At 35.5% G+C, this 17,314-nt stretch overlaps 1 protein-coding gene across 2 annotated transcripts in view; it reads left to right on the top strand.

The window, feature by feature from the left end:
* Positions 1-352: 352 nt before the first annotated feature.
* The window catches only part of LOC114650458 (coiled-coil domain-containing protein 81-like), a 36,724-nt gene continuing 19,762 nt past the window's right edge, over positions 353-17,314 (top strand). Inside the window, exons 1-10 of one of the 2 annotated variants that reach the window (XM_028800105.2) lie at positions 353-632; positions 4,332-4,393; positions 4,866-5,019; positions 5,626-5,882; positions 6,318-6,403; positions 10,951-11,078; positions 11,621-11,738; positions 13,498-13,627; positions 14,800-14,946; positions 15,485-15,592. In XM_028800105.2, coding sequence (XP_028655938.1) covers positions 554-632; positions 4,332-4,393; positions 4,866-5,019; positions 5,626-5,882; positions 6,318-6,403; positions 10,951-11,078; positions 11,621-11,738; positions 13,498-13,627; positions 14,800-14,946; positions 15,485-15,592 — 1,269 coding nt within the window. In that variant the 5' untranslated portion in view covers positions 353-553. The remainder of the gene's footprint in view (positions 633-4,331; positions 4,394-4,865; positions 5,020-5,625; positions 5,883-6,317; positions 6,404-10,950; positions 11,079-11,620; positions 11,739-13,497; positions 13,628-14,799; positions 14,947-15,484; positions 15,593-17,314) is intronic. The other variant, XM_051926278.1, reaches the window with a different exon arrangement.

Below are 17,314 nucleotides of genomic sequence, written 5' to 3'. Positions count from 1 at the left end.
TTACTGCTGCTTGCACAATCAGTGACATTGCAGGATGCATTTTTAGTACTACAAAATGATTGAAACTGTACATCTCGGAATCCATGGGGATTTAACTGAGATATCTGATTATATTCTACGTATGTATTAACATTTCCTGCTAGTCGAACGTAATTTATTTACAGAACACTTTAATTAACTTTAACTACTGCCGGATCTCATACCCACTTTGATGTTCGCTATAACGTGGTTTAGTTGTTTACATATAGTTTAAGCGAGAGGGCTATTTCAGATGTAAACTCTGAAGAAATATGTTTTAAACGCGTGGACGAGTTGAAGTTGGGGGCCAGTGAGCGCGCCTGGCTGTCCCAAGTAAAGTGCACGCGACGCACAGGGCGTTCATCAACCCATCACCCCTGGCAACCGCGCATTGTTTCTAGTGGTGTCCTCGGAGACGCGAATGGCCAGATAAAAGTAGAGACAGCAAGAAATTAAGGAAGCTCCTGCTACACGTAGTACTACTGTATGCACGAGCATCGGCATTTTTAAGATAGTTTCCATTATCCATTTAAAAATGATTGAAACTGTCCTCCACGGAGTCCCTGAGGGGGAGAAGAACTCTCTGCTTACCCTGTCTAAACTCTCCGAAAGCGGTGAGTACAATCAACACTTCAGACAGCCTTTTTTCTCTATGCTTCTCACTTAAAATTGCTTAATTGTACTTGAAGGTCTTGCGACTTTAAAAGCAATGGGCCCCCACTGCACCAAGGAATGCTCAAATCTGAATATCTGTAATTTTTACTGTTCGGAAAAGTTTACTTAACATGTGCTGGCTAAAAAAAAAAAGCGTAACACAGAGCTCCGCTGCGGTTTATCTATAGGACTGTGCGTTTACCCGGTGCCAAGGCGGGTAATCGTTTAAAACGATTTCAAAGTGATTAATGCCTCGTTTTCGTTAACACACTGAACTGCGACCATCAATCAGAAAATGAGTACATTATTTGATATTTCTAAGTGTTGCACTCAATACAATTCTTTCCTAACGGTTTCGTAGATGGTTATTTTTCCTTTATTTGTGCACAATATTAATCCATTCAGGCTTCAGAAACCATATTCATAGTTTGAAGCTGCGATGACGAGTACATTAGCGCCATATCGGAGATGAAGCAGATACTACCGCCCAGAATTGTCCGGTAGATACTGACACTCAGCACAAGCGTGCGTCACAGCAAGAATCAATTAGCCCTGCAAGTAGCAGTTAATTGTATTATAAAGATATTGGACACAGCTAACCTAAAGAGTGGACACTTAACTCACCAGCCGTGGTAAAAGAAGCAGAGCACAAAGGCAAAGTGCTCGCAGCTTACAGCTTGGCGAGTAGATGGGTGGACTGGGAGACCTCCAGCCGCAAATGTAAACTCCGATGGCTAATATCAAGTGAAAAAAATGGTCCAGAGTCTAGCCATATAGTCCAGATGATAGCTGGTAGCTGAGATCACTGAGAATTAAACAACCAACTCCAGTCCAAAAATCAGACAACCCCGGGTATACATAATAAAAATAATAATTTTGAACAAAGACACATTAATATATTAAAAAATAATCCGTGACCCATCACACAATTAACCACTTAATGAGTCTGATCCTGAAAGCTTGTGATTTGTAGTTAAACCCCTTAGCTAGGAGAACACAACATTGTAAGATTTAGGCATGTGTCTGCCTGATTTGTATTAATAGATGACATGTAGTTTGGGTTAAATACTGATCCATGTGTTTCTTAGACTTGTATACTAGCAGGTTGTATTTAATGTAAGTTTCCATACATGCTAGGTTTAAACACTAAACCCACTGGCCCATGTGCATCTGGATATTCTCTACTAACAGGCAGATTAAATGCAGATTCCTGTGCCTGTTAGTTTTATACAAGGACCCATGTGTAGCTGGCTTTTCTGTATTAATAGACAGGATTAAGTGCCTTTTCTATGCTGAATACAGTGACCTATTTATGGTGGGTCAAACAGGGGTGAGTAGCAATGAACAACTTGTACCACCTTGTTATGTGCACTTACGCATATTTTTTAGAAATGATCTTTTGCTCACCTAAACAAAAATACAGTTCTGCCAATTGGTACTAAATATGGTTTGTATCATCATTTCTTTAAAAAGAGACACACATAATCATTGTAATTTAATGTGGATGGTGTCAAACTGTTGTTAAAGGGGTATAATTAAACAAGAGGTTTAACATATTTGAAAAGGTTAAACATTTTACTGATTAGAACTGAGAGGCTAATGGTAACAATAACAAAATTTATTTATATAGAACGTTTTCATACAAATTATGTAGCTCAAAGTGCATTACAAGATGAAGAAAGAAAAAAGAAAAATATAAAAATAAGATATGTAAAATATGCTACTATATATATTGAACACACGGATATGAAAATCTGTTTTGTCTGGAAGTCATTCACAAGGATATGGTGCTTACGTTGCCCAGACTCTCAGAAAACCGTGAGTACCAGCAGCCACTTTTCATTGTCTGTCACCTGAACTCATTTACTAGACTTTAAAGCCTTACAACTCTTAAAGCAAAGTCAGTTGCCTTTCAAATGCAGCTCCATATGGAAGTAACATGTCTGTTGAAGCTTTAGTTTTAATGGTAGAAGAGTTCAGTTTAAAATAACCCAGTGAAACAAAAATGTTCATACATGCTGTAAGTTAATTTAAAATAACCCAGCCAAACAAAAACATTTATAAATACAGTAAATTTAGTTGGAATCTGACCAAACAGCAATTTATTTTACATACCATAACATTTTCAGACCTGTTTATTGAACATTAGAACACTCTAGACAAGAACAGGCCATTCAGCCCAACAAAGCTCGCCAGTCCAATTGATATTCAGAACCCATCTTGGCAGCACTTTGCTCCGGACATTACAGGGCCTATTTATGTACAGATGGACAGTTTAGAATTGCCAGTTAACCTATCACACAAGTCTCTGGAAGGAAAACTGGAGTGCCCAGATCAAGACCCTTGCAGATCCAGGGAAAATATGTAAAATCCACTCAGACAACAACTAGACACTGGAATTGACTCATGGATCAGCAATGTCAACCAATGTGCCACGTTATGGTCTAGTTTATTATTTTTATTACTTCTGAAGGTGGATTCAGGTGATGCACACAATTACATAGCAGTTACAATGTAAGGGAATACTGCTTTTGTATCTTTGTTACATGATAGCTGTTCAGTGTGTTTCTATAAGTTATTTGCTCTCAAGGTGCCGGCTCTCTACTAGCTCCGTTTCACTTTAGTCATATGGTGTCAGTGTGTAACCAATATGATTTAAATTCTTGATGAGTGCAGACTATTCTGAAATTTGAAGAGGCTTTATACATATTTTTTTGTTATTTCTAAAAAGAGAAGTAAATTGTTGTAGCTATCAGAATTTTCATGTACCGGAGAATCAGAATTGTTGCTGTGGGACCTTTTATTTATTCAAGCTGAAGATTCTTTCTTCTGTAATTTTTCTGCTGAGTTTTTCATACAATGACTAAGTAAAAGAAAAGTGAACCAATGAGAAGTGAAGTGGATAGCGGGACAGTGCTTCAGAGTTGTGAACACAGAGCCTGACATTTAGACATAACTAAGGCAACATTTTTGCACAGGGTATCTGATAAAAGAGTAGTAGAGTTTTATATGTTGACTGCTTTGGATCATGGTCAAGGAGGAGTGTGATAAAACATGTGGAATAAATCGAGTATGATATTTTGGCCTGCAATGGCACAGTGTTGAATATGGACAGCACCACAATGAGTAGTGATTATCCTTGCATTTTTACACTTTTTCAAATTGTAAAGGGATTTGTATTCTTTGGGCCATGAGGTTATGGAGGTTTTTGATCAAACATTTTCTTTTCATGAAAAAATTACTCATAAAATCTTTTAGTTTTACTGTCATGAATTAATACCAAAAGACTCCTTCTATCTTTTAGGATAGCTTGTAAGTATTTGCATTATGCAATAGAAACCAAGGTTTTTGTAGCAAATATATTATACTGGATGTGCTACATATCTAAGATGGGTTACCTCTATGTAATCATCATAGGCCTCAGTGTTAACATTTGCAGTGCACCATCAATTGGAATGTTTTTTGTAATGCATATAATAATAAAGTTTTATTTATCCTTCCAAAGAACGGCATACCACAAACGTGTATGTAATAAAATGCATTACTACAATTTTTTATCTATCTATCTATCTATCTCATAAAAAGTAAGTTTTCAAAAAATGTTCAATTATTTCAAAGAAATAATTCCATTGCTTTGTCTTATTATTCATAATTTTCAGATATTGACATCATTTGGACACATATTTTGTCATTCATCAAAGGGCAGATGGCTCTTCAGAAGGTACGAAACCGAAGTTTTTGGTATTTTAAAAAGTATGCTGATATAACAGATATTTATTCACATCTCAGTTTTATCTAATATTGGCTTTTTCTGTATAGAGTAAGGCAGTGTTTTGTATGATTTGTCTGCTTTTTAGAAAAGGTATATTTAATAAGCTTCACTAAAAGCAATATATATTTGGGTCTCAAGCAACCCAAGATAATAATAGCTTTAAGCTAGATATATAATGTTTACTAAATAAATAATATAAAATAAAGAATTATAAGAATAAAATAATAGAAGAACACAAATATGAGAAATGCCTGCTTTCTTCTCAGATGTCATAGGAAACCAAAATAGCCACATAAAACTTGCATGGACACATGGAGACCATACTAAATCCACACAAGCAGGAAGCAAGCTGGGAATTAAACCCTGATCCCCGGAGATATGTAAGTCCAATAGCTGAACTTTTTCTTTTTTTCTTTTTCAGGGTGTCAATGTCCCAGGACTAGGAATGTTCACTTTATCTCAATACAAATTAGACATAGGACATAAATCACTTATGATACAAAGGCCAGTATTTCAGCTTTCTGAAAAATTAGCACAAACTCATGGACTGGAGCAATACAGATTACCTAGTGCAGGTAAGACCTTTTTATTCATTTGCTGATATTATTGTCATATGAATAACAGTCTACACATTGTTCAACCTTTCTCCTACTTTTGAATAATCCGGATTACTGGCCGAAGTACTTAACCATTTGTTTTAGTTACTATAGCAGTGATGCTATTTACCTGTTTTACAATTCATGCATAATTTTGTAAAATGAAGAAAACTGAAAACTATGGGGGATATCATGTCATTTTCTAACCCACTTAATCCAGACCAAGGATGCAGGGGGGCAGAAGCCTGTCCCAGGTAGCGTAGGGCACAAGGCAGGACCAACCCGTGGACAGATCACTATTCCATCACAGGGCAAACACATACACCCACACACACCAAACACACACTAGGGCAAATTTAACACCACCAATTCACCTAACATGCATAGTGTCTAGACAGTGGGAGGAAACTCACACAGGCACAGGGAGAACCTGGGATGTGAACCCTGGTCACCTTATGAGAGGCAGAAGTTCTACCACAGAATATGTATTTTATATTTTAGGAGTTTGAAGGTTATAGTTTTATATTGTGCTATCATCATTTGTCTGTATTTTCACACTGTTATGTGAATATTGTATCTCAACAGGGGATGTACCAGTTGTCCCCTTGAACTTCACAAGTATTGCCTTGGAGAGCTCATTTGATCGAGACACAGTCGAAGGATGTGTGAGAGATACTCTTATACTCTTGTCCCGCACCCTTGCTTCCAAACGAAATGTTTTATTTAATTTTTGTGGAATTGGTGTTCTCTCTGTACGTAATGGAAAAGTTAAAATGAAATTTTACCGGGATTTCCTCAACTCCATGGACACCAGTGGCAACTTGTTAAATTCTCTGTGTAATGTAAGTTTTATTTGTTAATTGTTTCACTCAGTTATAGTTTTGAGGACATTAAATAAAAACAAATTTTATTTATAGTACAGTATTTCGGCTTTACATTAAAAGTAGTTTCATTGCACTTTTGTTTATACTTTGCAGCAGTCATTTTCCTTTCACGTGAATAAAAGAAAATATAGTAAATATTTACACATTATTTAAAATAATGTTTTTTGGAATCTAGATATCTTCTGTATACTTCTTTCTCAATTTGAATTTATTGAAAACATTATTCTATTGTGTATCAACCTTTCCCAGTTTCATTTTCAGATTAATTCAATCTGTGTTTCAAGTTACCATCAAACATGTTTGAATAAAATTGTATGTTGACTGTCATGGAGAACAAATGTGTTTAAACATGAAATAGTTAAGTGCTAATGTTGAATAATTGTACTTTCTCAGAGACCAGGAACATGCGACTCTGTAATATCAAGTCGAGAAATGTGGCCGCAAAGACCTGGAACAAGTAACACAGTCCTGTTTCCAAGGTACACTATCTATGGTTCACTGTTCTAGGAGTTTAATTAATGCATGTCATCACTGTGGATTGAACAGTTCAGTACCTTTAACCTCAGGTATGCCTGGTTATTTGAACATAGTTACATTTTTCATTTAGTTGAAAAGGCCATTCCTTTTAGAAGTAATACTGTAGATACTATAGGCACATTTTAACATAAAAACATCTGTGTAAGTGATGCTAGAAAATTATTCCAATATAAGGAAACCTGAGTCTGTCCCAACATTGGTTATTTGGTCTGCAGCATTATGTCAAAGCAGTGCCACACAAGCCTACAGCGGTCTTTAAGCGTAGAATATAAGTAGAAGTAGAGTATTTCTTAAAATATTTTTTATGTTTAACTTGGATCAAGATTGATTACTTTTTGTTTCATTCTTTGTTTAATCACTTTCTTTAACACTGTTCCTGGTGTTGTAACTTTGTAACACGGGCATAGGATTATGCCATAATTAATTATATTCTGATACGTGTTCCTCTATTTAAAGGAGGTGAAAACACCAGAATGGCTTGTAGTCTGAGAAGCTGCGAAATCTAAATACTGATGCTTTCAAGTAAGGTTCAAGCAATAACAGCTTATTTTACAGTTAAAGCTTGGATCTCTGGCGGAGGTCTTTGATCAAGATCTGGGACTCTGTAGGCCTAATTTGTATTTTATGGAATTATGATATTAATATCAGTTAATATAAATAGTAAGAATGTTGTTATGTATTGTTTGCATATCATTGTCTACATTCTTGTGGTAAATCTAAAAATAAAAGCACAACAGGTAACCCAGAATCAACAGGCAATAAATTTTCATTAAGAAAAGAGCCATGTCAGTGCTGTGATATTGTTTAAAACCAGATTGAAAAATTTCATGTATGTGATTATATTCAAAAAATGTTTACAATTGATCAAGTACAATCTTTCCCGGGATCTTTGGCATTAAAGGTAGCTGAGATATTGTCTAAAATTTGACAATACAGCTGGATCAAGGTTTGTTTTTTTTAAAAGCAGACATACCACAGCATTTTTAAAATAGGCCGGGACTGAACCGGTTTTGAGGGATGTTTTAATAAGACTCATAATAAAAGGCTCAAGAGTTTTAAAGACCTCCTTTATCAAACGTGAAAGAATTATATCAGAGGGACAGGTTGTAGACTTGAGATGGCTGACCAACTGGGACAAAGCTGGAAAAGAGACAGGTAAAAATTCATTTAAAAACACAGAACAGCTAGGGGAGTTAAGTTCTCATAGGAGAGTGGTGGACAACTAGATCTGGTTATATTGACTTTATCCACAAAGAAATTAAAAAATTTCTCACACTGGAGATCGACAATTCAGAACAAACAGGGGTAGGAGGATTTATAGCAGCATTTATGACATTAAATAGCACATGGGGTGTATGATGGTTTTCTGCTTTTAACTCAGAGAATATTTTGATTTTGAAATTTTAACTGTCCTCTAGTAATGGGACAGACTATTTTTTAAAGTTTCAAAACACACCTGGAGGTTGTCTTTCTTTCACCTACGCTCAGCCCTCCTGCAGATCTGTCTCAGAGCATGGGTGGGATGACACCCAAATTTATATACCACTTAGAAACAACTCCCTGGAACCTCTTTCGGCTTACCTGGATAATGTAAAGTGCTGGATGTTGCCAAATTTTCTTAACTTGCCCTAAGTCAAAGTAAAACTGAGATTGTGTTGTTGAGTCCATCTAGTGTGTCTGGTATGCCTGACATTAATCTAGGTCCATTAGCGAAAGATTGCAAGACATCTGTAAAAAGTCTGGGCATTAATCTTGATAATAGTCTTAAATTGGATAAGCAGATAAACTCTGTTGTATGAAGCTGCTTTTTCCAGTTAAGAATCATTTCAAAAATCAAGCCTTTTCTTTGTTTTGCTGATTTGGAAAAAGTTCTTCATGTCCTTGTTTAATCTTGTCTTGACTATTATAACTCATTGTACTGTGGTGCCAATCAAACTCATCTCTCTCACCTGCAGTTGGTCCAAAACTCTGCCGTGAGGCTCTTAGCTGGGTCACATAAGCATGAGCACAAAACTCTTATTTTGGTTTCACTTCATTGGCTTCCCATTAGTCTTAGAATTGATTTTAAAATTGTATTACATACTTTTAAATATTTAAATGGTCTGGCCAAGGCCTGTCTATCTGACCTCTTTGTCTCTTATGCCCCTTCTTGATCCCTGATATCATCTCACCAGTTTCTACTGGCCTTCCCACCATCAAGGTGAAAGAAATGGGGTGACAGTGCTTTTGCAGTGACTGCTCCTCACCTACCGCTTCAGATAAGAGCAGCTCCAGCTCAGTCAATTTTTAAATCTTTGCTGAAAACACATTTTTTCTCCCTGGCTTTTAGTTGCTCATGATGTATTTTTATGTGCTGCTAATTGTTATTTGTCAATTGTTTATTGTTTTTATTTACTTCTTTTTATTAATTTTTTATTTGATCAATCTTTGATTTTATTTATCTATTAGGATTAGGCTAGGATTTTAAATCAGTGATTCTGCAGATGTAAGGCAGCAACTTTAAATACAGTGCCACTACACTGCTCAGAATAATACTGTTTTCAGAGATAGATATAGGATGACTGTGAAACATAAAGATAACATGGTTTAATTTTGTATCAATATACTTTGCTTTACAAAAAATGTCATATTCATTTTTCATTTTACCAAAAATATATATGCTTTATATTGTAACTTGAATGAACTACACAAACAGTTCAGGCTGTATCATGTAAAGTAGTTATCCATGAACAGTTCCTAAAGTTAAAAAGACAAGAATTCATGCTTTCAAAGAGCTAAGATGTGGTACAAGAGGGAAGGGAATTTCACTGTAAGAAGATTAAAAACTTCCATTTTCCATAAGCATACAGGCTTAATGTTTTGTTTATTTTGCCATATTACATCTACTCTTTCCTTTAAAAGAAAATGTTCACGATGGGTATGAATTTATGCCTGATGAGTGAATCTTGCAAAAAAACACTGTACATAAACTGGTGATTTGATTCATTTGTCAATGTTTCCTTCACTGCCCTGCCCTTCTCAATCCCATTTTTCCATTGCCATTATCATCTCTGCTGCCGTCTCATGATGCCAGCCAATTTTTCTTCTTTGTTGTAAAGGTATTTGAGACAGTTTAAGTATAGTTTACATCAACAAGGTTTGTATATTTTCTGTTCATGCCTAATTCAAATACTGTACTTATAAAATAATTGTTAATAATAGGCATTTAATAATAACCATGTAGCTCCACAATGAATGCCTTTGTTTCAATTTAAATAATCGTTTAGGGTTTAATGATGTTCAGAAAATAAGTTTTCAGAGAGATATAACAAAGCTAAAACATGTATTTATTATTTAAAAAAATAATTTAACAAATAATGTTGAATTTAAATAATGGCTCTGTAGCAAAATGGGCACTGTTGTCATATCAGATCATGCAGTATTTGGAGCCCAATTGGATTCTCACCTGTAGTATATTTTGAGTGAAATTTGCATGCTTTCCCTATACTTGTGTGGGGTTTCACTAGAAGTCCTGGTGTCTTTCCACAGTCTATAGACATAACATTAATTTTAACTGGCTATTGTAAATTGACGTAGTGGGAGGAAATGTAGGTTTTCCTTTGAGTATGCTGTAAGTTTCTACGGTACCCAGGGTCAGATCTTATGATGTTTCCATTGTCAGTGAAACTGGCCTTGGCTTCCCATTAGAAGAGTACATCCCAGATTTGCAATATGTACTGTGAGGTGAAGCTACAAGCCTATGAGTACTTACAAAAATACATTTTGCAATGCAAAGTCCAAAACTGTTAGAATCTGGGTTGTAACCTTTCTTCAACCCATAGGTTCAAATTCTTAAAATACTGCAAAGCAAATTAACAACTGAGAATGAACATGAATGAGTATAAAATATTACAGAAAAATGATTTGTGGAATAAAATATTTTTTTATTTAAATCTTGCACCTTGTCATTTTATGTGTGGAATTTGCACAATGTTCCTATGCTGATGTGTGACTTCTTCCAGGTACTTCTCACATTCCAAAAGGTATGTGGGGTGTGTAAATTGGTGACTCTAAATTGGCCCTATACAACTGTTAATGTGAGCATGAGCCCCTGCCCAGAGCTATTTTCTCCCTTTTATTCAGTACTGTCAGGGTAGGTTGTTGGTCTCATTGACCCTGAACTGAGTAAATTTGAATTAATCCCATGTTGTATTCTATATTCTAGCTACATATTCTGTTTGGCTGTATATGTGATGTTAGTGAACATTTTTGTTTAAATATGCAATGTTACTTTCCTTTTTCTCCTCATCTGGTGGCTGGAAACATTTTATCCATGACATTGCTAGAATCATTTTAATTACCGTATGCACATTTTATTAAATGTGTACAATTTTATACTGCTAATTACTAATCTTTATTTTATATTTTTTCCACATAAAAAGTGTTAAACCTGAATTATTGCGTAGGTTAGTAATATGTTTTGTTGTTTGCTACTCTCTATAACCTAAAGTATCCAATCCAATGAATTAATTCAAAAGAAGAAGATGGAACAAATTAAAGAAGAGCAGAGAGAGAGTGAAGAAACAGAAAGTGATCAAAATGAAGAAAATGAGTTAATGAAGGAGCAAGAAAAAGGAGGTGAATAACATACCTTCAATTTCTATGCTTAAGCATACTTTTTTATTCATTGTACAAAGTTTGTGCTATGTTGTTTTAGTTACACGTAAACCGTATTGATTTATAATGACATACGTGTTGCTTACATTTCTTAAATATCTTTATTTGAACTGCAAACTTTTATTAATTAATTTTATGAATTAGCTGAATCCAAAAGGGTAACAGGACCAAGCACCATCCAGGCAATGTGATGATAGACCACCACAGGGCATGCTCATGTACACTGATAAAATTGGAAAAATTTAAATTCACCATTTACTCATATAACCTTGTCATGGAGAAGTCTATATGTGTAAACTACATATAGACAATGTCTGTTTGAATCCAAGACACTTGGGCAATGAAGCACTAGAAGTAACCACTGAGCATCCATGCTGACTGGAACAACAGTTAATTTAAATAGCAGATGTTCCCAGGTTCTGGTTCCCACATTTAGCAAATTTTTTAATACTGTATATGGATGAATGAATATTTATTGCTGTGAAAATGCCATTTGTCTTTAGATTCCTTTAACAACAGAAATGTGACTAGTAGACAAGCTCTTCATCCAGCAAAAGTGACTTGGATCAGCCTCACTGACAACCTACAAGAGGAAGCAAGGCCCAAAACTTCACCAGAAAGGTAAGAATAATTTGATTCTTTGAAATTTCATTAGCCTATATGAGTTCCTTTTTCAGAGCAGGTGGAGCACAAGTGGAAAATAATTTATTATGTTCTTGCTCAGAATCTTCCCTTAGATAGATAGATAGATAGATAGATAGATAGATTTTTTTCAATCTATCTATCTATCTATCTATCTATCTATCTATCTATCTATCTATCTATCTATCTATCTATCTATCTATCTATCTATCTATCTATCTATCTATAGACCAGCTATATTAGTTGAAATATAACACTCAATTATTGCTGAAAGATAATCTGCTATTAATGAATCAATTTCCTCATGATACTCTCCGTCAGGTAACAGATTTCTCTTTCACCATCTGTAGAGGGGTATTCAACTGAACTCATGCTTATGTAAACAAAGCCCAAGCTGACAGACAATAATTTATGCCTTTTCTCCAAGTTACATGTACTGTACTGTTAGAGTCGTAACATTTTCAGGCATGTAAACCTATGTATCCTGTATTTTGATGCAAGTCACTGAAACTATTTATGTTTCCATATCATTACTTGACTGTAAAATATTGTGACTAGTATATTGTGTTAATGAAGATAAAATCTTAAGTCTAAATGTACCTTAGTATCCACGAGCTGCTACTGAAGTAGTATTATGTTACTATAGATGAATACTATACAGGTACAAAGTATTAGTACATTATGAGATCTTGATATAAATTATGTCCTGCTATGTGCAAAGGACATTAACTTCACAACTCACAGGGTTCCTGTTTCGTATTCTGATACTTTGTTTAATGCAATTGGGAAAAAAACATTCCAAGAATCATATCAGATTATCTGTCTGAGCATTACTCAACACTCCCTATTGTTTTGACATAGAGTGAAAGGAGAATGCTATTAGCAGGGATCTCACATTAAAGATATATGAGACAACTGTTGAGCTAAGGTATGCATCTGTGACTGTGAAATTTAAAGAGGTCCAGGAGGCCAGGTATCATTTAAACCCTCGCTAAATCATCCATCCATCATCCAACCCACTATATCCTAACTTCAGGGTCACGGGGGTCTGCTGGAGCCAATCCCAGCCAACACAGGACACAAGCCAGGAAACAAACCCCAGGCAGGGCGCACACACACACACACCAAGCACACACTAGGGCTAATTTAGAATCGCCAATGCACCTAAACTGCATGTCTTTAGACTGTGGGAGGAAACCGGAGCACCCAAAGGAAACCCATGCAGACACGGGGAGAACAAGCAAACTCCACGCAGGGAGGACCAGGGAAGTGAACCCGGGTCTCCTAACTGCAAGGCAGCAGCGCTACCACTGTGCCACCGTGCCACTCCTTTGTTAGTTTTTGCATAACCCTTAGGGTCAGAGCGCAGGGTCAGCCATTGTACAGCGCCCCTGGAGCAATTACAGGTTAAGGGTCTTGCTCAAGGGCAGCAGAGTAGGATCTCTTTTGGCAGTGACGGGGATTCGAACAGTAACCTTTTGGATACCAGCACAGATCCTTAGCCTCAGAGCCACCACTCCGCCCCCCCCCCCCCTTGCTAATTCACCCTTATTTAATATATATTTTAGAAATTGTAATAATGCATGATTCAAAGATAACTAATCATATTCTGGTACTGTGGTTTTACTGCAGTCACAAATCCACTATGGGTTTCATATTTCAACTTTCAAGATACAAATCCTGTGGTATTTATAAACCTATTAAGTAATGTGTAAATTTCTTACTTTTTTGTTGTCAGGATTATCTCTGAATTCCCAATACAACAATCACTTAATGAGAGACAGGAGCAAGAATATGTGAAACCACGAATACAAAGTCATCAACAGTCCTTGGGTTCAGCCTGTGTTAGTCATGGTCGTGCAGGACAGGTAAAAAACACCAAGCATTGTATTCAGCAATGAGCATTATGATAAATTGCTTTAAAATCATTCAAACAATATTTTCACAAACATATAATATGTTAAATACTCGCAGAAAGTCAGTTTTTTATATTTCTTCCTCAATAAATTGCTATTCCCAGGTGTCCTCTTTCAGACATCCTTTCAGGTCATAATCTTCCAACTAAACCATTTGCCTTTACTTAACTAAGGATTCTTTGCAAATTTCCATAACCATCTGGTTTGCTTTACCCAAATTATATCTATACTGCTTATATCCCACATGCCCACATTTCAAGTTCCAATCCTAACATCTGCTTTATCTATCTTGTCAGCAATGTTATCCCACCATTTATCAAGTTATTGACCTTCAGAAATGGTAGTTTAATATGGAAAAAAACTGATTGATGCACACTAATTTGAGATACAAGAGAAAATTACATAGTTGGCAAATGTTTTCCTTCATTTCTCACTATAATTCTGGAAACAAGCATTCAATAAGAGCATCCAGAGGTATCAAATTTTAGTCAACACAACATGGCCCTAAACCTAGATGTGCAGAATTTGAATTAAATTATATAATTTCAAAATAAAGACGTTACACTAACCTTATCATAATAAGATATGTTAAACAATATAATATTACCAGCTGAGAAATGTGTGCCACATAAAATATAGTTCCCCATTCTCATGACTTTAGTGTATGAGATACACAAACAGAATTAATAAGGATTTTGTAATTTGTGTAGTACAAAGATTATCATCAATTGAGTTGTTACATATTTTTGCTGTTTGAATATACTGTCTGTATAATTCTGTCGTATTTTGCATGACATAATTTGCATAGTGAGCCTCTTGGATAAGGACAGGTGGTGTGTTACCATCCCTCATTTTAAACATTTACATAGCTTTAAAGTATGAATGTGTTAAATTAACTTTTTTCTTTATTGTTACAAATGAGCAAGTACAACATACAATGTATTATATGTCTTACAATTTTTTTTGCAATTTTCTTAGAATGATAAGTTTGTTCTCGAGTCATGTATAATGACATAAATGTACAAGTTTAAGAAACAAATCGTTCTAATGCCAGCCAAGTAGAAACTCATTTCTTCCTGTATAATAGAGAATCTACATTCCTCATCTAGTGATTGTTCTTGTAGGAGCTGTGTTACTTGTGCATGCAACGAGCTCAAAGCAATGTGCCAGTGTCTTTTGCTGAGGAGAGACAGCATAAGGAAAAAGATGATGAACGTGTGCTGATACAGTATCAGCAGCAGAAAGACCAAAATGAACTGCTCAAGCAGCAGGTAAGGACATCTTTCGATTGCTTAATTTTCAAAATACTAATAAGATGAGCAAAACATTAAGATTCATTGAAAAACAATTGCCAATGTCTTATAACTGCCATCAGGTGAAATCCTCAAAATATTTACTCAGCTGATTATTAGCCAGACAATATTTTATGTATGTTGTTTATTACTTAGCTTCTTCTTCTTCTTTCGGCTGCTCCCGTTAGGGGTCGCCACAGCAGATCATCTTTTTCCATATCTTTCTGTCCTCTGCATCTTGCTCTGTTACACCCATCACCTGCATGTCCTCTGTCGCCACATCCATAAACCTCCTCTTAGGCCTTCCTCTTTTCCTCTTCCCTGGCAGCTCTATCCTTAGCATCCTTCTCCCAATATACCCAGCATCTCTCCTCTGCACATGTCCAAACCAAGTTGTTTATTACTTAGCAACAGTGTTATATTGTTAACCTATTATTGTGCATGACATATTTTCATTTAATCATGACTTGACCTATGTTTCCAAAAACTAAGCACACCCTGTTCTATTATTCTGCAGGCTCAATTGTTGGCTGCCCGAGAACAAAATCAGAAAGTGTCATCTTTCAACCTTGGTGTTTCAGAAGCTATTAGAAACAGAAAGAATGCGCGATCAACTGATTTTCAAGTAAGGCTATGTCTGCTAGTGCAGTTAAGTTCATTTTAAGGCAGTTTATCAGATTAAACAAGTTCAACACAGTAAGTAGTGCTGCTTATTACAGATATACTTATTTTAAACTCAGTCAAATTGGTCTCTTGGAGAATATAGGTTATCTGTTTAGAGACATTTAGCAGCAAGAGTTTAGCTTTTCTACATTTTGATCAGATTTTAATTACACTTTAAAAACCTGATTGCATAAGTAAGCCTAATAAACTTAAATATGATATAAAATAAATATGATATAAATAACAAGCTGTTAATGTACATCCATCTCATTTTGTCCCCCAAACTATGTGACTCTTCAATTCCACCCGGGGGGGTAAATGTTAACATTATTATTCAAAGTTATTGTCTGTTTTTACCTGTATTTTTATTACTCTTTAATATTATTTTTTGTATCAGTATGCTGCTGCTGGAGTATGTGAATTTCCCCTTGGGATTAATAAAGTATCTATCTATCTATCTATCTATCTATCTATCTATCTATCTATCTAGCTTTCGTCAAATAGCGTATTTTGAACCATTGTTACTCAAATTACGCCAGTTTATTGTAAATGAACAGGAACCAATGCAGGTGCTAGTATGTAAATAATGTACACTATATTAACCCATCAAATATAAGGAATACAGTAGTTTTATGATGGGTGACATCAGATATAAATTTATTTTTGACATTATCAACAAGCAATATCTTATATCTCTTCTTGGGAAATACCCAGATGCTCCCAGGACGTTTGAGAGATGCAACCCCACCCGAATATTCTGGGTCCTCCTCTTGGCAGTCTCTCAGTGGACCATGCCTTGTATATCTTCTCTGGGAGGTGCTTGGGGCATCCTAACAACATGCCAGCACCTACTCAACTGGCCCTTCTCAATCTGGAGAAGCAGTTGTTCAATTCCAAGGTCCTACAATATTGCCCAGCAGGTCACCCTGTCACAGAGAGTGAGCTCCAAGAATCCTGTGCTGGAACCTCTTTTCAGTGACTTGTATGAGCATGCTGATAACTCAGGAAGTAACTATATAACAGTGTTTTGCATGTATTGAGACTAACGACCAGATAATGGACATGTGGATTAATGTGAAAGGAGTAACGTGAATTTTTTTGTTTCTGTTTTCCATGGACGTTTTACACATCATTTGCCAGTGTAAAACACTTGCCACCATTGAGTTCTGTTATGTTCTGTTAAATTTCTTTCACTTCATTTGGCATGAAACATGAGATAAATTTTTTTTTCTCAGTCATCGCTAAATAGCATACAGGGTAAGTAGCATATAAAGAAAATGTCATTTTTGGATGGAGTATTCCATTAAAACTTTAAAAATACATCAATTTTAAGGTAGAAAAAGTTTTGAGTAGAAAAGGTGAGTACACATTTCTTTCTTAATTGTCAGATTGCAGCGGTTGTCATGGGTGGAGTTATGACAACCCAATGCCAAACGTACCAGCCCAATACATTCTGTACTGTTATTTAACATAGCCTATTGAGTGAAATACATTCCAAGTGGCAGGGTAGTGAATATGAATTACATTTTACTTTGTATACATAACAATAAATCTGAACTTAAGTGATTACACTACAGTGTTTTTTAATAAAAGTCTTAGCTTTTTGAGAGAGGCAAACCACCTTTTCTAAAAACTTAGAATTTGTGATATAGCAGATTGAAGTGCCTAAAACCAATTATTGATT

Source organism: Erpetoichthys calabaricus, chromosome 4 (genome assembly GCF_900747795.2).
Source record: "Erpetoichthys calabaricus chromosome 4, fErpCal1.3, whole genome shotgun sequence".
NCBI lineage: Eukaryota > Metazoa > Chordata > Cladistia > Polypteriformes > Polypteridae > Erpetoichthys > Erpetoichthys calabaricus.
Note: the sequence above shows the minus strand (reverse complement) of the source record. Positions and strands in the feature narration are given on the sequence as shown.